Source organism: Alosa sapidissima, chromosome 8, assembly GCF_018492685.1.
Source record: "Alosa sapidissima isolate fAloSap1 chromosome 8, fAloSap1.pri, whole genome shotgun sequence".
NCBI classification, from domain to species: Eukaryota; Metazoa; Chordata; class Actinopteri; order Clupeiformes; family Clupeidae; genus Alosa; species Alosa sapidissima.
Window position 1 is genome coordinate 1,861,137 of NC_055964.1, and position 23,380 is coordinate 1,884,516.

At 40.1% G+C, this 23,380-nt stretch overlaps 1 protein-coding gene across 1 annotated transcript in view; it reads right to left on the minus strand.

The window, feature by feature from the left end:
• Positions 1-23,380, minus strand: part of sart3 (spliceosome associated factor 3, U4/U6 recycling protein) — a 135,972-nt gene that overhangs the window by 26,927 nt on the left and 85,665 nt on the right. The window contains exons 15-16 of the mRNA XM_042101385.1: positions 10,113-10,272; positions 8,950-9,401 (exon numbers count right to left, since the gene is read on the minus strand). Coding sequence (XP_041957319.1) covers positions 8,950-9,401; positions 10,113-10,272 — 612 coding nt within the window. The remainder of the gene's footprint in view (positions 1-8,949; positions 9,402-10,112; positions 10,273-23,380) is intronic.

Consider the following 23,380-nt stretch of genomic DNA (forward strand, 5'->3'; position numbering starts at 1 on the left):
TGTTATGTTTTCAAAATATTCCGAATGAGTTCATACGCAACAGCTTTCCTGTAGGCTAGTCTAAGTGCTGTTGCTGCAACCCTGTGGCTGCAACACGAAACTACATGGAACAAGAACACTGGAGATTTCTGCCAGAGTTATTAGCAAGCTAACTACCTAAGCTTTATGCCACAATGCTACATACCCAGAAGTTGAAGCTTCTCTCATACAAATTAACATCCCCCACAGGGCTTAAATTTCACTGCGGGATTGCGGGTATTGCGCATAATTTGTTCAAGTCCCGCAACTCTAGCCATCATAATGCGAGAAATTCCCGCATACACTTTTATAGCCTGTCTGATGACGGCGTGGGGTGGAAGTGGGGTCAAGGCGGTGCTATTGACCGGACGGATCAACTACCAAGTTGAATTGAACATGGCCTCATGCAGACGCAGACACACACACACACACAGAGAGAGAGAGAGAGAACCACTTTGCGCTTACGCAAATAGGCTACTACGCAACCATGGCAAACTTTTACATCTGGAAAGAGCTCCTTGGTAACTATCCTGCTAGCTCAGGTCACGTCAACACTTGATCCCAGAAAGATTGTCTTCAACTTGTTAGTTTTTTTAACATTAATTTTATCTAATAACATAGAAAACATAATGAATTGCATCCACATATCCTTTTGCACTATGCACAACTTGTATTCACTACCGACTAGCCTAAAACCGTCAGGCTGAAGGGAGGCTAATTACTCTCACGTATTTTCTTAAAGTGACAGGCACTCAATTACACCTACTCATCACCAATGTGCACTCAATTAGACCTACACAACACATTAAAGATATGCCTAAGTGTTATAGCTTAAACGTCAATATGAAGCATTCAAATTACTAAATATGTTTAGCTACTAGTAATTACTAGTAAAATGCTATACATTATTAACTAAATACACTCTATATAAATTAACAAATATATGAAATAGAAACATAGCCTATCACATAAGCCATAATTTTCAGTGTGTGTGTGTGGAGAGAGTCAAGCAGAATCTAGGATGTCCACTGTTGTGAATGATCCCACTACAGTATATATTACTGATGACGTCAGGGTGTTGGGGGGGCCCCAAAATCAAACACTTTTAAAAAGTATCGAAGAAGTATCGAAATTGCAATCCCCCCCCTCCCCCCTAAATTGTGTAAATCCCCCCTACATGAATAACCTAAGGGGGGAATTCCCCCCCATTTTGAAAAATTAATTTTAAGCCCTGCCCCAGAATGTCCATACGAAAATGTTCATCATGTAATGTCAACTATTTAACTAGTTAGACTGATGATGCAAAGTTTGCTAGCAAGTAAGCTAATATGGAAAGTTCGCTAGCAAGTTAGCTATGGCTAAGATGGAGAGTCTGTTTGGGGAATGTGTTGTGTTTGGGCGCATATCGCCATCTAGCGAGGCGGAGTAAAACATTAATACTTTGGCCTATGACAGTGTTTCTCAAACTTTTTCAGTTTCAGGACCACTTAACTAACCCTAGCTAAAAAAAAAAAAAAAAAAAAAAGATTAGACCTACTTCACCAGTAGCCTATAATTAGTCTACACAATAGGCCTACTCACTGAACCACCTTGCTTATTGTCTTTGCACTTTGCTTATTGTGTGGATTCATACTGTATGATTTAAACTGGCATATCTTACATAGACAGTGTTGCAGAACTGTTTTTACATACAAGTTGGTTCAATATTGCAAACAACTCATCTATATTATATTTTACCACGTCTGCTCGCGGACTACTTGGGATAGCTTGCGGACCACCAGTGATCCGAATATCAATATTATTGAATATCAATAAAACCAAGGAAATGGTAGTGGATTACAGAAGGCAGCAGCAGAACTACAGTTACACCCCACTAATGATCAGCGGGCAACCTGTAGAGAGAGTCACAAGTTTTAAATACCTTGGTGTCCACATTACTGAAGACTTAACATGGACTGTTAACACTCAATATGTTCTGAAGAAGTCCAGACAACGACTCTACTTCCTTCATCAGCTAAGGAAATTCAAAGTTTCTACATCCATCATGAAGGCCTTCTACACTTCAGCGGTTGAGAGTGTTCTAACTGGTAGCATCATCACCTGGTATGGGAACTCCACAGTTAGAGATTGTAGTACTCTGCAGAGAGTAGTGCGCTCAGCTGAACGTACTATAAGAACTCAATTCCCTGCTCTACAAGATATCTATTCCAGAAGAGTACTCCTAAGAGCCCAAAAGATTCTGAAGGACTCTTCTCATCCTAACAATGGATTATTCCTACCACTGAAATCAAGAAGACGCCTATGTAGTCACAAAGCCAGAACTGAGAGACTCAGGAGAAGTTTTTATCCCCAGGCCATCCAAACTCTGAACTCACACTATACTGACTTTGCACTCATTCACTCCTCAGCACTCATGACCTCCCCCCCCCACACACACACACACCCACACACACCTACAAGACTTTTAGCACTTTTACATCCCTCTCCCTATGCTACAGACCTTTTATTTATTTTCTTATTTCATCAAACGTCAAAACACACAGACACACATATCTGACTTTCTCCAACTTTTGCACACTTTTTATTTATTATTTTTGATTTCTCCTCCATCTACCCATGTCCTTGATTGCCTAGCCTTTCTGTCCCCCCCCCCCCCCCCCCCATCCCCAACACACACACTTACATCATCACTGTCATCACTTCACATACATACAGCACACTGCTTGCTACAGTAAGCCTCCTCTACATACTGGCTGCACACTGCCCCCTCCCCACATACACAGCACATTGTCTTTAGGATCTTCTCCAACACACATCCTCTACATACTTACAGCACACTGCCTGCCACCCCCCCCCCCCCCCCCCAATACACAGCACATTGTCTCATGAGGAAGCTTCTCCAACACACATATTGCACACTGCCCTCTCCCCACATACACAGCACACTATCCCATCTCCCCTGTCATCCCCCCAACACACACACCAAGATCCCTGGCAGTTGGGTTAGCCCCTTGAGCCGTGGATCTGCCCAAGGTTTCTTCCTTGGTAAGGGAGTTTTTCCTTGCCCCTGTTGCTCTTGGGTGCTCCTTGTTGGTGCCCCCCACCCAATCCCAATCCTCCCCCACCTTTTTTATGCAGCCCTTGCCACTTAATCTACTAAACCCCTCTTCTACTGCACTTTTTACCCCCCCCCCCCCCATTAATGCACAAATAGGCTGACACCAGACATAATTTCACTGCATTTCTTACTTCCAGTAACTATATGCATGTGACAATAAACTTCCTTGTATCCTTGTATCCCCGGACCACACTTTGAGAAACACTGGTCTACGAATATGACAGTGGTCCCATCAAATCTTTTACTGTCTATGGTCAAATCCAAGCCGAGCTATAACTGTAGCTCGACTTACCTGTGCATGTAAACATACTGACTGACAAAAAATCAGAATGAGTAATTATAACAGACGAGTAGCCCTGTGGACACACAATATTGTTGGAAAATTGAGATGTGTGAAACACTATTTGACTCAAATGGTAATCAGAAATAATTTGTTATAAAAAAAAGACTAAAATGTGTTGACTAAAACTGACTAAGACTAAGATACCTTTAGTTTTCTTTTGACTAAAACTAGACTAAAATGACAAGACTTTTAGTCGACTAAAACTTGACTAACAAAAATTATATTTGAATGACTAAATATGACAAAGACTAAAAAGGACATTTTGTCACAAGACTAGGACTGACTAAATTAAAAATAGGTGACAAAATTAACACTATAATGTGCCCTTGAGCAAGGCACTTAAACCCAAGTTGCTCCGGGGACAATGTGATCCCTTGTAATATAGCCGACATATGTAAGTCACTTTGGTCAAGAAGTGTCTGCTAAATGTAATGTAATGTACTATTGATTACCTGATTACCATTTCTGTCAAATAGTGTTCCACACATCTGCGAATGGTGAGTCCCCAGACCCTACATTTTAATGTGGGTCTGGCTCGTCAGGCTAACTAGGAGCATGCCAGTAGATACTTATATCTGTGTAAGTAGGATTGTCTGAAATCTGGCAATATAAGAACCATTACGGTGGGATACTCTATGGTTAAGTAATTTACAAAAATCTATGTACTGACATAAATAGTTTAGGCTACTTTAGAATATGTTATAATTTCGGCCCAAGTTGGAGACCATGCAGCAATTTGTTTCAATTTCAACAGATTTCTCGGGAACTGCTTATTTTAGAGACATGCTTTATAACTTCATATTCTGTAAGGTCTGCTGTTTATTCTGATATACGGTTTGCCATGTGTTGAGTGAAGAATTTGTGTGATATTGTGATGGTTAGGCCTACTCTGCGAGAAATTGATGCTTGTCTTTGGGCTTGTAATCGCCTGAAACATAAAATTTATGCAGCCTACATGTCAAAAATAATAAGAGGCTAAGTGAGGATTTGATGCATTTAACTTAGTCATGACTTTCAGAAAACAATTTCATCAGGACATTGGCTGTTGTGCTTTTACAGTGTACAAGTAATTCAGCAGCTGTGCTGCTGAATACACTGTAGGGGAAACATTGGATGGCATCTTTTTTTTGATGGAGTGCGAGTTTTGGTAAGTCACATCCTGCTTTCTAGTGTTAAAATATGTCCAAGTAATGGTTTTCTCTTTCTTTTTACAGACAACTGAAGACTGAATAGTGATTGATTAGGGGCAGCCGTGGGCTAATGGTTAGGGCTTCGGACTTGTAACCGGATGGTTGCCGGTTCGAACCCCGACCAATAGGAACGGCTGAAGTGCCATTGAGCAAGGCACCTAACCCCTCACTGCTCCCCGATTGCTGCTGTAGCAGGCAGCTCACTGCGTCGGGATTAGTGTGTGCTTCACCTCACTGTGTTCACTGTGTGTTGAGTGTGTTTCACTAATTCACGAATTGGGATTTCCCTCACGGGATCAAAAGAGTATACTTATACCGAAAATTAATATTTAACTAGGAATATGTTAGGGAATGATGATACAGCTAACTTAACTACCTTCAGTACAAAGCTAGCTAGATAGCTAGGAATAACTGGCTAATAACATTAGAAAACCCTCTCTACGTAGTTCTGGTTAAATCGAGTGATATAAGATAAATCCAAGATGGTGGTGCGGATCAATCGCAAAGCCCTCTCTCCGGATTTTGCAAATTAGTGGTAATCTGTTTATTTCAAGTATTTTCACTAAACATAGTTTAGCGCACATATCATACAGCTGATAGGAACTTTTGGACATGGGTTGCAATACTAACATCTTTATCAATACCAGAGATTGCCAGAAAAGCGGGACATAGCAACACCGTCACACCGACCGGAAGTAACCATTGGCAGGTCATAAAATGTAAACACCGCGGCAGTCTCAGAGGTTTGAAAGCTAGGCTTAAAGCTAACTCCGCATCGACTCTCACTACCAAGCTTTTTCCTCGCCAGTGTTCTTTTTGGACTATAATATGGTTTTCACAGAAACCTGGCTAAACAACAAAGTACCCAACAGCTTGACCGAGGTAGCAGGTGCTGCTCTCCTCTACTTCCTCTTCACCTATGACTGCACACCTGTACATGGACCTAACACCATTGTCAAGTTTGCAGACAACACAACAGTAATTGGTCTCATCAGCAAAAACGAGACGGCCTACAGGGAGGAAGGAGGTTCTGCACCTATCAACGTGGTGCACCGACAAAAACTTGGCTCTCAACACAAATAAGACCAAAGAGCTCATTGTGAACTACAGGAAGTCAAACTGGCACCCCCCCCCCCCCCCCCCCCATTCTCATTAATGATGCTGAGCTAGAGTGTCACCAGCTTCAAGTTTCAACCTCTCTGAGATGTGGACACCCAGAAACCACCTCAGATCCTTGTGAACCTGCACCATCGAGAGCATCCTCACCAACTGTCACAGTATGGTACTGCAGAGGGTGGTGAAAACTACCCAACACATCACCTGTTCCTCACTCCCCTCCATCGAGGTCATCCAGGGCAAGCAATGCTTGTGCAAGGTGAAAAGCATCATCAAAGACTGGTCTCACCCCAACCACAGACTGTTCAGCCACTCCCCTCTGGGAGGTCTCTCCGCACATGGTGACAACAAACCACAGGGTTCTTACACATTTTCCATTTCAAAATTCCATACTTTTTCCATACTCAAATATCCAAACGTGACCATATTCTCGACATTGCGGCCACTTCTGGTTTGGGATAACTTGGTGAAAACAAAGGTATGGACAACTGAAGTGAAATAAAAAATGACACTTAATATTCGTCCATTTAGCTTGGTCATTTTTAGTTGTATCATAGTTGTATCTTGACGATGGGGACTGACAGTTAAGCTACACAACAGTAGGAATGGTTCATTATGACCTGAGTGAAGTGATTAGTACTGCAAATGCAATAGTCTGGAAACACAAATATTTCTCCAAACCCTTGTTTCTTTTTTCTATACTTATCCAGACCTGGAAATTACTAAAATCAAATTCCATACTTTTCCAGGTTTTCCATACTGCGTAGGAACCCTGAAACCAACTAATAGTCCAACAAGAGCCTCCTGATTAGGGTTGGGTATCGTTTGGGTTTTATCCGATACCGGTGCTAAATCGTTACTTTTAAACGGTGCCGGTGCCTGAACCGGTACTTTGTTTTTAAAATGTTAAAATGGTCTAAAGCATGAATTGCTTTTTTTTTTTGATAAGACAAATTTGAACATGAAATTTAACTGTTATATTCAATTTACTATTCAAGTTTACCCAGTGTAGGCGGTTTGCTATAAGGTATGTTAAAACCATAAAATTGTTTGCCATAAAACTGCCAGGTCATGGACAACGACAGCTAATCTAACAGGGACTCTACTTTCCAGTTAATTCAGTGTGTTCCCAAATGCTTCAAGAAATTTCATGTCTTAACCCATAACACGCAGTAGTTTTGAACATGTTAGGCTACATGTCGTTGTTGAAGTGTTTAGATTCCCAGTGCTAGCCTAGTAGGCATTTTAACAGCAACTATGGCTATGCGCTAACACCAGTCGGAGTTTAATTAGCGATAACGTACGGAGATGGTTTTGTAGCCTCTTTGACAGCTCAGTGACATCAGGTATGTAACCTACATATTTATGTTTTTGCCAGCTAACTTTTAACATGATCTTCATATTCATTGTGATGCTATATGGGCCTCGTGCACATGAAAGATTAATATCATGCCATAACACACCGTGAAATAAAGTTTTCACCTTACAACTTTGCTAATAACATTTCAAATAAATGTCAGTTAGCGCATTAGCAAGGATATTGTGTAACGTATAGGCTAGCCTACTGTTGATGTTGTTTCATAGCCTTTTGCTTGTGTGTAGTTAGGCCCACTGCTAGATTTTGACAGGAGCTCGCGATATCGCTTTAAAAGTAAGCTACTTTGGGCTCACGCAAGCTGTCAAACACGGTCCACTCGCCTATGTGGTGCACCCCTCTGGTTTATACATCCAGTGTTTATCATATGTTAGCTAACTGTATCTGGATGTGTTGCTATCAGAGCAAGATGTTAGAGATGGCATGACATGCAGTGATGCCTCATAAAAATAATTTTTAAAAAAAACGCATTTAAGCACCGAAATGAGGCACCGAAATCCACGTTGTTATTCGATGCAGTTACTACCGTTTGCGTTGGCACCGGTGCCATATTAGAACCGTGTTTCGGTGCCCAACCCTACTCCTGATCTTATAGTCTATTAGGTGCGTTGTAGTGAAGTTTCCATATAGTAGAACAATATTTGGCTATTGACAATGCATCATGAAAAACATGATTTATGTTCTTTTTTTGCAAGTCAGCATCAATCTGTGCAGTGATGTAGATTTGAGATCAAATTGTTCCTTAATATGGGCTTCTCAATTTCTGCTGTACTTTATGTATTTGCAAAATGACAAGATAATTATCCTTATACTAATGTTGGTTATAATTGCTAAGTAGCTATATAAGTGTTTTTGGATTTCCTGGTGTCATTTCTAGCCTGGGTAAGATTTACACATTATTATCATCATTATTATAATTATTATGATTATTATTATTTTTATTGTTATTAGTAATGTTATTTAGAATCTTAGTAGCCTAAACTTGATATGGTGTAGTATATCTTAATTAATTGTATCACCTAGTATCATACAGGTGTATACATTTTTTTCTAGAGAACGCTAGTAAAGTCAAGGTAACTGACAGTGATGGGACCTGTGATTACCAGCAGTTCCACCAAGCAGGTGAAACATGCTATGAAACTGACCAATACATGTTGATTTTGCAACCTTCTGACAACAAGTATGAATGGCGATATGCCACTCTGTGCAGTCATAAAAAAGATTTCGGCAGCCAATAATGTAAGCCGTTTCGATAAATGTAACATCACGTCTTTCAATGTTCATTGTTGATATTGGAGTGCAACTGGTTGAATTATGGTATGTGGTTATTTGTTATATACACAGATGGTCAATGAAGTTCTTCAGAGAAAGCCAGGGGGAGAAGATTTTTGAAGAGTACAATAAAACAAAGTCAGTCAGATGGATCCAGAAGACAGCTTGTGAATATCTTTTTGCTGACATGGTGGATGTGCAAGGGTATGTTTCAAGAGCTTTTGATGGTCGAAATGCATTTATGATGTCCCAACACCTACTTTTAAAATGTTATACTATTATTTCAGATGGATCACTTCCCAGGCTGTACAAGTGAAGTATGCCCAAAGCGAAGGGGGTGTTAAACTCGTGGTCATGGTCAAAAAAAGTCCCTGGGTTCAAATTACTCTAATTACAATTTTCTTTACAAACCATCTCTATCTCATTTTCATACATTCAACAGAAAAATGGGATGCCCAAATGTGACCTTCAACTCTATTTTCTAAATATATTTTTTTTTATTGTCATATGGACCTACCTTAAAGTCTTGGTTCTTCTTCTTGTCTATGCATGGTGACACAAACATAGGTCTGCCCTCAAGCTCCTGCCGGTCTAGCTTCAGTGCTTCAGCGACAGCTAGTGGGTCCTGGAACTGCACATAGCAGTAACCACGAAAAGTTCCATGGCCTGAGAAAATAGGTCGAACCTGCTTTACAGTGCCACAGGTCTGAAAGATAGTTCCCAGTTGTTCCTCTGGGTTTTGTAAGGTGAAAGCCAGATTGCTGATGAAGACACTGCAGTTGTCTTGCCACTTGTCTTGTGTAGCCTCATGCTTAATCCGAGTTGCCTCTGGTTGCACTTGCTGGTTTCTATTGGCAGCTCCAAAGTTACCTATGTCTTTATGATGGGGCTCTTCAAGACCAAACTGCCCAGCCTCAGTTTCAACCCCCTCTGGATCACCATCTCCACAATGTCGCTTAAGCGGGAGCTCTGGAATGAAATGTGATTGTTTACTGTCCTGTTACATGGTTAGATTTTCAAGGTAGCTTGCATTTCCATGATTGAGACCTAAAGTGTACCCAGGGGGAAATCAGGGGGTATATGATGAGCCTATTTTTTTTTTTTTAATCTAGAATTGCATTTCATGAAGGAAACATACCAGTGCATGCAGAGGAAAAAAAGTTAAAAAAAAAAATTTAATTTCTTAAGTAAAAGATGAAACCATTAGGAGTAAGTCAGTGCACTTACAGATTGACCAACAAAGGAGAAAAAAGAGGACAAAGTGGAGAGTTGTTTTAAGACTAATAGACTGGAACAAAGAGAGAAAGTGACCGTTTCTCAAACTAAAGGAAGGATAGTGAACAACGTTTCTGTTTACCTTAATCGCAAATTGTTGTTGACAAGTGACAGTGAGAGACGGTTGCTGCACTAGACTACTAGCAATGGATAAGGTTGGGCGATTGCAATAGGCTAAGTGTCCACTCTAGTTGACTGCATTATCATTATCTGCTTTACGTGGGGGTGGGGAGTAAAAATAATTAACCAGAGGGGGGGGGGGGGGGTATCAACAACAGAAGAGGGGTGGAAACCCCCACATAAATCTCACCCTGCTTTTAAGGTCCAAGATACAACTGACCTCATCTTTCACATCTATCTTAGCCCCTTACTATGATACAAATATGCAGAAACACAGCTTTTCACCTGATGCTTCATAGATGTCATCTTTTTCAGCTTTCCTTTTCTCCGCAGTATACTTGCTTTTGTGACTCTTTTTCAGGGTTTTCTTGTTGGCCTTGACCCTTCTCCGCTCCTCTGCTTTTACCTCCTCATGTTTCACCTGATTGGCCTCCTTTTCTGCGGTCTGGATATCCAAAAGTCAAATAAAGAGTCAAAAAAGAATATAAGGCCATAGGCTCGGGCAGGTTTGCCAGAGAGATAATACCTAATATAAGTAATCTCAAATGGTAAAAACCTTCTTCAGTTAAAAGCTTCCATCAATTATTCCAACCAAGTTCTGAACTGAACTAGAAAATGTAATTCCGAGGAATTCGGTGCATGAAAATGCAAAACAAACTTTTATTTGGAAACAGTTGTGGGCAGAGGAAAGTTGGCGGGAGCCATAGTTGATGACAACTGACAGTTGGAATGGCTGACCAGTTAAACAGTTAGATAGTTTAAATTGTTAAATTATTTAATAGGAAATTATTTTAGTGAAGAATTTTATTTTGAAACAGTTTTAGGCAGAGAAAACAGTTGGCGGATGTCATAGTTGATGAAAACTGACAGTTGGAATGGCTGAACAGTTCAATAGTTGAGTAGTTTAAATAGCTAAATTATTTAATAGTGAATTAATAAATGTGCATAGGTAGATAGTTTAATGGATGTTGATAGACAGATAGTTTAATGGATGAAGTGTAGAAAAAGAAGTGAAAGAAAGTGGGGAAGAGAAAAGTGAGCTATCCAGTTCAATGGAGAGATACACAGAGAAGAGGTTCCATTGAAGTTGCTCCAGTCAGTGAGAGCCAGTGTTTGGAATAACGCCGGTAACGACGTTATTTTTTCAGTAACGGGGTAATCTAACTAATTATTTTTCCCGTTGTTACAACGCCGTTAACGTTACTGGACGTTAAATGTGGTGCGTTACTATGCATTGATTGAATAAACTGTGTAATCCGAACGCACCCCTGGCTCACAGCTAGTGAGGAGGTGGGTTAATAACGACGATTATAATTGGCTAAGGCAGAGTCATGTTTCATGATAGCCAATCAGCCAGTGTTTTTACACACTTGCCAGCACACGCGCTACACACACACGCAACAGCTAAAAGAGATTCGACGAAACAGCAGAGGTCAGGAGCAATCCAACGATGAACGATGAGCAATCCAACGATTTCAAGGTGGAGATATAAGCACTACTTCAAATTCATTGTGGTCAAAGGCAAGAACGTGCATGTAATGTGTACATTATGTTGAAGCGAAGACTTTGTCGACATCCGTTGTAATCTGTAATTTAATGAAGCATCTCACACACGCATCTAAAGCTAGTGGCCAAAAAACACCGATACCTCCACCACAGATGATAGCTCGCCATCCACCAGCAAAGAAGGACTCAAAGCCAAGTCCTCCAAGCATCAAAAGCGAGATCTTTCTGCCTCACAACAAAAACCTATGACACAGGCTGAAGTCATGTGGATGTGCAATATCTTTGAATTTCCCCTTGGGGATCAATAAAGCATCTATCGATCTATCTATCTATCTAATAAATATCGAAAGTTACAGTGGGTCCCAGTTAAAAATTGACACTTCATTCACGATCATGGTGAATGGTGAAATGTAAGTACAACTGCAGCCGCTTGGGGGCAGCATAGTCCGCTGTGGAGTTCCACGGTCGAACCAGACGGCGCATTCGACAGCAAGGGCTGTGATTGGCCGAGTTTTCAGTGCATTTCTCTGTGTTTTTAGCAGCCCCTGCAACATGCTAGTCCACTGTAGCCTAAGCCTTGTACATAATATTAAACATAGTTTTGGATTCAGTGGCAAGATTTCTTGATTGTACAGTGTCTGTCTCTCAATAATGTTTTAAAATGAGAGCTTCGTCAGCTGGCAGTAGGCTACTTTGCGGTAGTCATGAGAAGTTTGCTTGCTAACAGAACATAAATATGCTGCCCAGAAACCTTGTGAATAGTTCTGATTTTTTTTACTACACTAACGAGGTTGAAATATAGACTTTGCCTACAGCATCTCCTTAACAGTAATGTTAACAAAATGACAGCATTCAGGCCTAGGCCTATTGTTATCATTTTTTGCAAGGTGTTGCTCCTGGCAATACTTGTTTATAAGACGTTTGGTGATTAATTGATAGCTGTTTTTGGGACACGTTAAACATTCTTTATAATGAGCGCATCCGGGGAGTAAAACGACTGTTACGCGCTGTTACAACTGTAGGCTACAATGATTGCAATACAAAAATATGCACGTGTTAGTTTAGTTAGTTTTGTGATGTTTTGCACTTTTGCCTCATGTGTTTTCAGGTTTGAGGGCTAGGGTTTTGGCAAGATTGACCTTGGTTAGACTCTGCATATGTTATTTCTCCGTATGGAAAATAAAGTCAATTTTCGACATACGTCTGTTATTAGTTCAATAACAAGTGTTGCTTGTTAAAACATGTGACTAGTGAAACTCAAATGATTTTAGAAATATTTAGCCAAAGCCAAAAAGTGTTAGAGAGAAGGAGAGACGCCGGTGCAGCTCAGATGTCTTCTTAATTTTCTTTATTCTTTAGTAAAAGGTGCAGAACATTATTAAACTTTGACTAATGTTTCGATGTTCGTTAGTCAAAAACATCGACACATCGAAATGTTAGTCAAAGTTTAATAATGTTCTGCACCTTTTACTGAAGAATAAAGAAAATTAAGAAGACATCTGAGCTGCACCGGCGTCTCTCCTCTCTAAAATATCTGTCCTGGCCTGGTTGCAACGGATTGTGGCCAAACGACAGAAGCGCGGAGAACCCTCCTTTGTCTACCAAAAAGTGTTACTTTGTGCCCCGCGCTCCCCCACTGCTTGTGAAAGAAGGGGATGGGGGAGGGGGGCTTAACGTGAAAAAGCTTAATGTCACAAAACGGCAATGAGTCGTTTTAGGCTACAGGCCTTCATAATGGTAGGCTACAGGAAGTGGGGGGAGGGTATGGGATGACCAGAGCCATCATCTATCGTCTTTCCAGGCACACAGCTCGTTATATAGCCTATCGACTGCCTTAACAGATAGGCTTTGCTCTTGGGTTTGGCCTTACAGCGAACTCAATGCTCTTGTTGCTTGCAGTTTGTTAAATAAAGCGATGCAGATTACATTATTTATTTCTGATTAATTGCGTCTTTTGATGTATTTTGCAACATTTGCTTGTTAGGCTGGGCTACTGTCAATGTCCTGTACAGGTCAATGTTCAACAATTGCTGGTGTAGGCCTAGACTTTTAATCAATTAGGGACTGTTCGTTATTTATTTAATTAAGGGGCTACCGGAGGAGTTTTGGGAGCGTTAGTCAAAAAAGACGTGACCCTCCCTCGCCAGCAAGAATTTTTTCTATGACCCTCCAAAGTGATTGAGAAAAAACGCATGACCCTCCCCAGTCCCAACAATTTATTGATGCCTTAGGCTACTGGGTCAATTTGGGAGCTTGCATGCTACGACTCCTTCCTTGAAATGCCTTGAAAAGGCTGTCGTTTGCACAATTTCACAAATAATCACCGGGACCGAAACAAACCTGTCAACTTTTCCCGGGTTTATCGCGTATTTTAACTTTTTCCTCGCTGTCTTATGAGGAGCTGCAGGGCCGTCGCAAGGGGATGCGAGGCCCTGTGCGAACTTGACATGCAAGGCCCTTTTCACTTACGTGCATGAAATCATGCGATAGCTTACTTTACACATAGCCAAGGCTACCGTCGGTGTATTTTAATAGTAGCCTAGTCTAATAAGCTACACCAGCTTGCCTTTAAGAGGGGAAATTCAATTGTATAGCCTATAACATTAGCTGAGTCACATATTTGGCCATATGGTGTTTATCATAGGCTACATCACGAAACCAAATAACAAAAGGCGTACACTTTAACAGGGAAATTAATTGGGCATGAATCATTGTGCTGAACGGTATTTGTCAATGAGCAGAAACACACACGACATTCAAACTGTTGATAAGATGTGCACTATGGAAACTGGTCTGTAGGCTAACATTGGACAAATAAATGACACTGACTCGCCATATCTTGACTCAGGAAAAAAAACATTTTCTTGCTTTGCCGCAAACTCAGCAATGAAATCATAGGCCAGTTTGCAGGTAGCCTAACGTCTTTTTCATAGAAGGGAGAGAGAGCCCAGTCTCTCCTGTGACATGGAGGTGCGCAAATAGTTTTTAATAGCCTGTTCAACTTCGAAAAGCTTCGTTCACCCGATGCCAGTCACTGATCGCAATTTCAACGTTCGGAAAGCTTCATCTTTTGAAGTGCAGTGGCCCCTATCTGCCCCCTTTGGAATTATATCTCGAGCCTATTATAAGGTCCAGTGCGTTATGTCCTGGGATTCGGATGTGCTCAAAAAGAAAAGAAAAAACACTTTTTTATAGATGGTTATGAGGAGCAATGTGAGAGAGAAATTTGATGATCATTGATCGTTGTTTTGGGGCGTTAAGCCTTTTCCATAGGCGTCAGTGAAGGAGATTGAAGAATGACCATTTTTTTTTATACGAAAATATTTCTTAACTACAAAAACTCAGTGTCTAAAAACTCAGTGTCATTCAGACTCAACCCTCTTGTTGTTTTATTATCTTTTTCGTTGTCGTTTGAACGTTGGCAAGCAGGCATGTTGCGGTTGCAATTTAAGTGAAATTTCTACAGTAGGCCTACAACATGCTGTTAGGCTGGGCTACTGTCAATGTACTTGTACAGGTAAATGTTCAACAATTGCTGGTGTACAGGTTATATAATCAATTAGCTAAATCATTTGTCCAGCTGTTTAATCATTTTTTCGTGCTACATTCAAACGCAAAAGTTGCTTTGATATATTTTTCGTTTGAACGTCGGCAAGCAGGCATGCTTTGGTTGCAATGAATGAGGATAATTGCTTTTTTTTGCATTATTTTGAATATGACTCGCTCCAGTCTCAACAGCACGTACTTTTTCCACACGCTAAGTTCTAACACACATAGGCCTATCCCCTCTCGCTTTCTCTCTCTCCATCCCTGCACACGGTGCTTTCTTAAAGTAGCTGCACCATTTTACAACAATTGCATCTACATTTTCATATTAGAATGTTTTGTCAAGTGTAAGCTTAAACTACCGTGATCAATTTAAGTTCCCGTGCCCCCGCTGCGTCATGGAAGCAGTAAGTCAGTCGCATCAAAAATAGTAGTGGCACCCAAGTGACACCTTGTGTCAACTGCAGTTTGTGCCATTTCTGCTGAGAAAATGGGGTGCGTGATTCATGAAGGAACCTGTCCAAACTTAACGGGGACCCACTGTATGTAGCCTACAAACACCTGTCTGTTCTACTCATTTCAACTGGCTGCTCAAAACTTACATACACAACACAATACATACCATCCTGGACTTTGGACCCACAATGGCCGCCTTGCACTACTCCACTTGTACACTTTGCAACTTGTTGTTGTTGACCGGTTGTCCTGAAAACACTTCTGAACACACTTCTGCTGCTCTTACATAACTTGCACCACTATGCCACTTGCATACTTAGGTCAAACAGAACTACCTCAGCCATTTATTGGCCTGACTTTTGCACTATTATATTGACTCTACTGTATGCACAATTGCACATTTTCAACTCAAATTTTGCTGCTCTTATTTTCTTCATTGTACGTGCCTTCTTATTTTTACTTTTTATATTGTTTACTTGAATGTTATGTTTGTCTGTGGACCTAATTGGTAAAATATGTATCGTCTCCACCGTGGGATAGTGGGAAATGTAATTTCGATCTCTTTGTATGTCTTGACGTGAAGAAATTGAGAATAAAGCAGACTTTGACTTTGAACTGCTCAAAAAAATCCAAATTCTTTAACATATAGCAACTTTTTTTTTTGTAACAGTAACGCAAATAGTTTCCCTGGTAACGAGTTACTCTTATCATAGAGTAATTCAGTTACTAACTCAGTTACTTTTTGGAACAAGTAGTGAGTAACTATAACTAAATACCATTTTAAAGTAACATTCCCAACACTGGTGAGAGCACAGGTGCAGTTGATTGCATTGTAAGTCGTTAATAGCCCTTGGAATGTGCCTTATATCCTTGTAGAATGGACAGACACAGAGAGAGTTGGCCTAGTTGAGCAGAAAGCAGTTGATACAGGTGCAATCAGTTTAATTGGCTCTGTGAGGGGGCCTAGTTGAGCAGCTGTCAGTTGACACAGGGGCAAATCAGTTTTGATTAGCCCATTGTGATGTCGAAGTGCCAATGCAAAGTCTACGGGGAAAAATAAGCTTGATTACAGTGCATAAAAATGCACTGTACTGTTCTTCCTAGGCATTTTATTCTTCTTCTTCTAACGCAGTTAATGCAGCTTCAACCGTTTAACGTAGAAACTTCATTCAAACTATGTTACGTAGGTCTTACTTAGGACATCTGGGCTTTGTATTTTTCATCTTTATAACTTTTATACTAATTAAACTATTAATTAAAAACTATTCAAAATTTCCCCATAGACTTAACATTGGGCTGATGACATCACAATAGAGCTCTTAAGCAATTAGAATCCTAGGCCAGGTGTTCCGGCCACCTGCATCAACTGTCAGTTTCTCAGGCTAGATAGTATTTTGTTAATGTAGGTTAAAGGTGCGATTTGTAGGATTGTTACCGAACGTTCTGTAGGCCAAATTCAAAACACTGGTGAACATTCTCAAGACTACCAGACGCGAGCCTCTTCTGGGTTGCCAGATGTAAAGACTTAGCTAACGTTAGTTGACCTGCAGCTGCTTTAACGTTTCTCCAACCATGACCCAGCTACACATTACGGAAACAGTGAAAACAAAAAATACCTCTCTAACCAACGTAACATATTTAGCTGAAGTTAACGATGCAGATGAAGTTTAGCCTAGGCTACCTGTTGTGGAGAAATATGGCCAGCTCTGCGTCAGATATGATATTCTTCGTTTGACGAAGACGTCACCATCTCAAGAAGCTCCTCCGATGTCCACTTAATTTGTTTCGTGTTTTAATTTTGGAAATTTGCCTGCCTCTCATAGGCGTTCATGACTACAAATGACAGCTGTTGACAGTTGGCCTTTGCTAATTTGGCAACCCAAATAGGTGGACGCGCTAGCCCATTATTAATACGCTATTCTAGAATGAATCGTTCAAAACATAAACGAAAATTCCAAGAGATTCTGCCCCGTAACCGGTTTTACAAGGTTTCACGGGTTAGAGTAATGTTGTCAAATAAGCCATTACTTCAATTCATCGTGTTTCCTTACTCTCTGACAACATATGGTGATCATTTTTGGAATGGTTACAGTTTATTTTCCATTATTTCCTATATACTGGACCTTTAAGCATACAGTCTCATTCTCTTAAGACTACACATCATGTTCAACTGTTTCAAGATAAAAGTCCTCACTACAATAATTCCCTATTAAATAATTTAACCTTTTAAACTATCCACTTATTTAACTGTTCAGTCATTCCAACTATATTTAACCTCATCTACCTAGTTCAGTCATTCCAACTATATTAAACCTCATCTAGGCTACCTAGTTCAGTCAATCCAACTATATTAAACCTCATCTGACTAGCAAATAATTTAACCTTTTAAACTATCCACCTATTTAACTGTTCAGTCATTCCAACTACATTAAACCTCATCTAGGCTACCTAGTTCAGTCAATCCAACTATATTAAACCTCATCTGACTAGCAAATAATTTAACCTTTTAAACTATCCACCTATTTAACTGTTCAGTCATTCCAACTACATTAAACCTCATCTACCTAGCAAATCATTTAACCTTTTAAACTATCCACCTATTACTGATCAGTCATTCCAATTATATTAAACCTCATCTACCTAGTTCAGTCATTCCAACTACTGTATATTAAACCTCATCTACCTAGAAAATAATTTAACCTTTTAAACTATCCACCTAGGTTCAGTCATTTCAACTGTATTAAACCTCATCTACCTAGTTCAGTCATTCCAACTATATTAAACCTCATCTACCTAGCAAATAATTTAACCTTTTAAACTATCCACCTATTTAACTGATCAGTCATTCCAATTATATTAAACCTCATCTACCTAGTTCAGTCATTCCAACTACTGTATATTAAACCTCATCTACCTAGAAAATAATTTAACCTTTTAAACTATCCACCTAGGTTCAGTCATTTCAACTGTATTAAACCTCATCTACCTAGTTCAGTCATTCCAACTATATTAAACCTCATCTACCTAGCAAATAATTTAACCTTTTAAACTATCCACCTATTTAACTGTTCAGTCATTCCAACTATATTAAACCTCTTCATGTTGGTTGCCTATTAGCACATCATCTGTTTTAACAATATATTTCACACCATATGTTTTGCATTTTCATGCACTAGTAATTCCCTGGAATTGCGTTTTCTAGTTTATATTAATATCTCAAAAAGTATAACGTTTACAAAAAATACATTCCTCAAGTGTCCTTTTCATGACCTACGTTAGAAAGTTTGAACGAAGTTTCTTCGTTAAATGGTTGAAGCTGAATTAGACGCAGACATTTGGTGAGACGAATAATAACTAGAAATGCAATTCCCAAGGAATTACCAGTGCATGAAAATGCAAAAAAAAATTATAACCTGTAGAATAAATGCTAATTAATTGATTTGTAGGCACTTTAATTGAAATCATTACAATAATTAAACACTACCATTGGATGCTGTGAAAACATGCATTTATTTAATGCTTTAATTTTAATTTACTGTTATAATATCAAATCATCCAGAACTGCCTCAGTGTTGGCACAACTAATTTCCTCTGGGTCTACGATGGTGATAATAAAACTAAGTGACAGACACCTAATTAGTGTTGGGCTTAAAACAGGGCCTAAGTGTAGCCATTAAATTGAAAATAAAGTGAAATGTTTTGAGCTTCAATCACAGAATATAAAATAGCATATCATTTTAAGAGACTAACGTTAGCCTACATTTCACACAAATGACAGCATGCAGGGTAGCCTAAAGTTAAAGTTGACACTCCATTTGAGTTGTTTTTTGTAAGAAAGTAGACATGGGTTTGCAAATAACATTATTGCATAGGCCTACTATAAGGTAGCCTAGCTTAGCTAATCCGTCATGTATAGGCTACTTTCCTGTCAGTTAATATCCAGCACACTGCATTTTGTGCATTGTATTTCAGTCAATCGTTCAATGTGTGGCCAGTGGCATAGGCTACTTTATCAAAGTAATTATCCTCTGACCTCAGGGGAAATGATTACCCACCCCCATCATTATGTAGCCTTTGAGTAGGTAATGTTTAGCCTGGCGGGCCATCCTAGATCATTGAAATGTATAGTCTGGAATCGAACCATTCACCTCGCTTAATCCAAGGGGCGGGCAGAGAATTGTCTTTCAAACTGCCTAGGCATGCAATAGGCCAGCGCTACGACCATATCCGTATCCGGTCGGCAAAACGGCAAATACATCCAGTCCAACTCCTCCAAAGTTGACGCCAACGCCGATTCAAACAACCGCTCTTCGTTCGCCATAGCCACCTTCCTTGTTGTTCACAGTCGCAGGACTGTCGTTATCCTGTTAAGCCCGCCTTAAGACTCTCTAACAAAATAGAGCGCTGTGATTGGATGAAGTCCACGGCGTCAGCCAATAGAAATCCCTATGGTTTGATACTAGACGTACAGGCTGAGCAAATTAATTTGCCGCCGCTAGGGTGCGTCTAGATTTCTAGGCTAGGTAATGTTCTCACTTTCATCTAAATCTAAACTAATTGTTTGTGCAGTCGAAGCCATAACATTAGCCTAAGCCTAACCTAACTTTACAGTGACTGGCCAAATGTTTAGCCCATAGACTGTAGGCCTATATATAGAACAGTCTATGGTTTTAGCCTACCTTCCGTAAAACATCGGTTTCTTTTTCATAGCTAAACCTGCTACACCTCTAGATGAAAACAATCCAGACTTGGCTACACCGAAATATTTAGGCAATATGCTTTTATTCTTCATCTTATATCAAGTTCAGCCAGCTTGCCTTCTATGCTCTGTCCGTGTAAACAAACTAGTGCAAGTCCTCCGAGTTCGGGACCTGAAACCTGTCTATAGTTGAGTAGTATAGTTGAGAATTGTTAAATTGTTTATGGTTATGGGATTTTGCAGATTTAACAGTTAATTATTGTGGTGAGGACCTTTATTTTGAAACAGTTGTGGGCAGAGGAAACAGTTGAACAGGATCTGTAGTTTTAAGAGAATGAGATTGTATGCTTAAGGGCCTGAATCCACCAAACATGTTTTTTGCACTGACAGCGGCTATTTTCAATACAAATCCTATGAAATTCAGCGTTCACAGCACTCAGCGCCCTCGGCGGAAAAAAGCCCTCGGTGCTGACAGTTTTTTTTTACGCAGCGCTCTGAGCGCTTTTAGGACAGCGCTGGGCTACACTTTAGGACAGCGCGGGACCTACACCGTTAACAATGTTGGTAGTGGCAGAGGAAAACTCAAATCAGCCAAGTCCTATTGTGACTAATATTAAACCACTGCTGCAAACTGAACGCAAATTACAAAGCCTAGAGGGATGATATCCTATTGTAATGCCAAATGAACTCCTTTTTTCGGTTAAAGTCATATTTAGCTGAACTGAGTCCTGAACGATTGCTGCCATTTCAGTTAGCTAGTTAGTTAGCATTAGGCAACGTTCCAAAAAAAGTGCTGACAGATGGTTTTAGTAACATAGCAACAGAACACCGAAGTGCTCTGAAAATGGGGTTGAGGGCGCTGTCGCTGCAAAAAACGCGATTGGAGGACCCTTAAGCCTGAGAAACTGACAGTTGGTGCGGGTGGCCTGGCCACCAGGCACAGGATTCTAATTGCTTAATGGTCCTATTGTGATGTCATCAGCCCAATGTTAAGTCTATGGGGAATTTTTTTATAGTTTTTAATTAATAGTTTAAAAAGATACATTGCTCATGAGTCCTTTAGAAGTTTGAATGAAGTTTCTACGTTAAAAGGTTCAAGCTGAATTGGACGCAGAAAAAGTGGTTGGAAGAATAATAAGTAAGGGATAATGTATAGAACGCTGGTTATTAAGTATAAGTATATATACACTCGTTTGATCCTGTGAGGGAAATTTGGACTCTGCATTTATCCCAATCCATGAAGTAGTGAAACACACTCAGCACACAGTGAACACACAGTGAGGTGAAGCACACACTAATCCCGGCGCAGTGAGCTGCCTGCAACAACAGCGGCGCTCGGGGAGCAGTGAGCGGTTAGGTGCCTTGCTCAAGGGCACTTCAACCGTGCCTACTGGTCGGGGTTCAAACCGGCAACCCTCCGGTTACAAGTCCGAAGCCCTAACCAGTAGGCCACGGCTGCCCCTCATTATTGGGAAAATAAGTTCCGACAGGGCGAACCGGACCCCGATGCGTAGCGGAGGGGTCTTGTTCTGCCCTGAAGGGACTTATTTTCCCAATAATGACCAGTGTTCTATACATCATCATGCTTATTACACGGCTACTTGCCAAAACGAAACAATAAACTCCCCACGATATGACTCTTTAGCCTTACATAGCCTAGGCTATGAAACAAATAGTTTGCAACAACACACTCATTTGCACTGCACATTAAAAACGTATTTTCTCCGCATTAACAAAATATTCGAGAGTGGAGACAAGAGATGGTAAAACAGCGTTTCTCAAACTGTGGGTCGTGGAGACATGCCAGGTGAGGCGCAAACTGACGTAAAAACCGGAGTTTTTATTTATTTATTTATTTTTATCTGTAGCCTAGGCCCAGGTAGCCCCCGATGCGCAATGGACGCACTGTGTTATTCATAGGGAAGCGCTCGTGTCAAGGCAGCTTATAGTCCCGACCTGAATGAGATTTTGAACAAGGTTGTAAGAGTGGTGAATTTCATCAAGACCCGGCCCTTAAAAGCGTGTCTATTCTCCGCACTTTGACAGGAGATGGGAGCTGACCAAAAGGCTGTACTGTTTCACAGCCAAGCAAGGTGGCTTTCCAGAGGTAAAGTGCTGTCGCGTGTTTGAGCTCCGAGTCGCCTCTTCTTGGAGGAAGAGCGCATGTTTGAATCTGCAAGCACGTTCACTAATGAACATTTCTTGACGAAGCTGGCCTATCTTAGCGACATATTTGGAAAGCTCAATGAGTTAAATCTCCAGTTACAAGGCAAAGACAAGCACCTAGCAGATAAGATCACTGCATTCAACAAGACGATTGTGTGTGAGATTAGGTGCAGATCTATTTAAAATCATTATATTCAGCACATTTGTAGGCCTATCATATGTTGACTATTGATGAGATTTGTATATGTTTATGATCCTATTCACTATTCTCGACAAAATTGATAAAAATAAATATTAATAAAACAATTTAAAAAAAAAACTTGTTAACAATTGGTGGTGTTGGGGGTACTGCGGAATATCATAATCTCTCAGGGGGTACATGCCTGATAAAAGTTTGGGAACCACTGTTTTATTTGGATTAAATGTGTATGCTGAGGGGCGTGTCCATTGAGCGAGAAAGAGAGTATTAGTATCGGTATCGGAGATGTACCGGTAATTAAGGTGGGAGACGCTAAAGCACTGTAGTGCTAATTTTGTCACCTATTTTTAATTTAGTCTTAGTCTTAGTCTTGTGACAAAATGTCCTTTTTAGTCTTTGTCATATTTAGTCATTCAAATATAATTTTTGTTAATCAAGTTTTAGTCGACTAAAAGTCTCGTCATTTTAGTCTAGTTTTAGTCAAAAGAAAACTAAAAGTATCTTAGTCTTAGTCAGTTTTAGTCAACACATTTTAGTCTTTTTTGTATCACAAATTATTTCTGATTACCATTTGAGTCAAATAGTGTTTCACACATCTCAATTTTCCAACAATATTGTGTGTCCACAGGGCTACTCGTCTGTTATAATTATTCATTCTGATTTTTTGTCAGTCAGTATGTTTACATGCACAGGTAATAGTTCGCCTGGGATTTGACCATAGACAGTAAAAGATTTGACTGGACCAATGTCATATTCGTAGACCAGTGTTTCTCAAAGTGTGGTCCGGGGATCACTGGTGGTCCGCAAGCTATCCCAAGTGGTCCGCGAGCAGACGTGGTAAAATATAATTTAGATGAGTTGTTTGCAATATTGAACCAACTTGTATGTAAAAACAGTTCTGCAACACTGTCTATGTAAGATATGCCAGTTTAAATCATACAGTATGAATCCACACAATAAGCAAAGTGCAAAGACAATAAG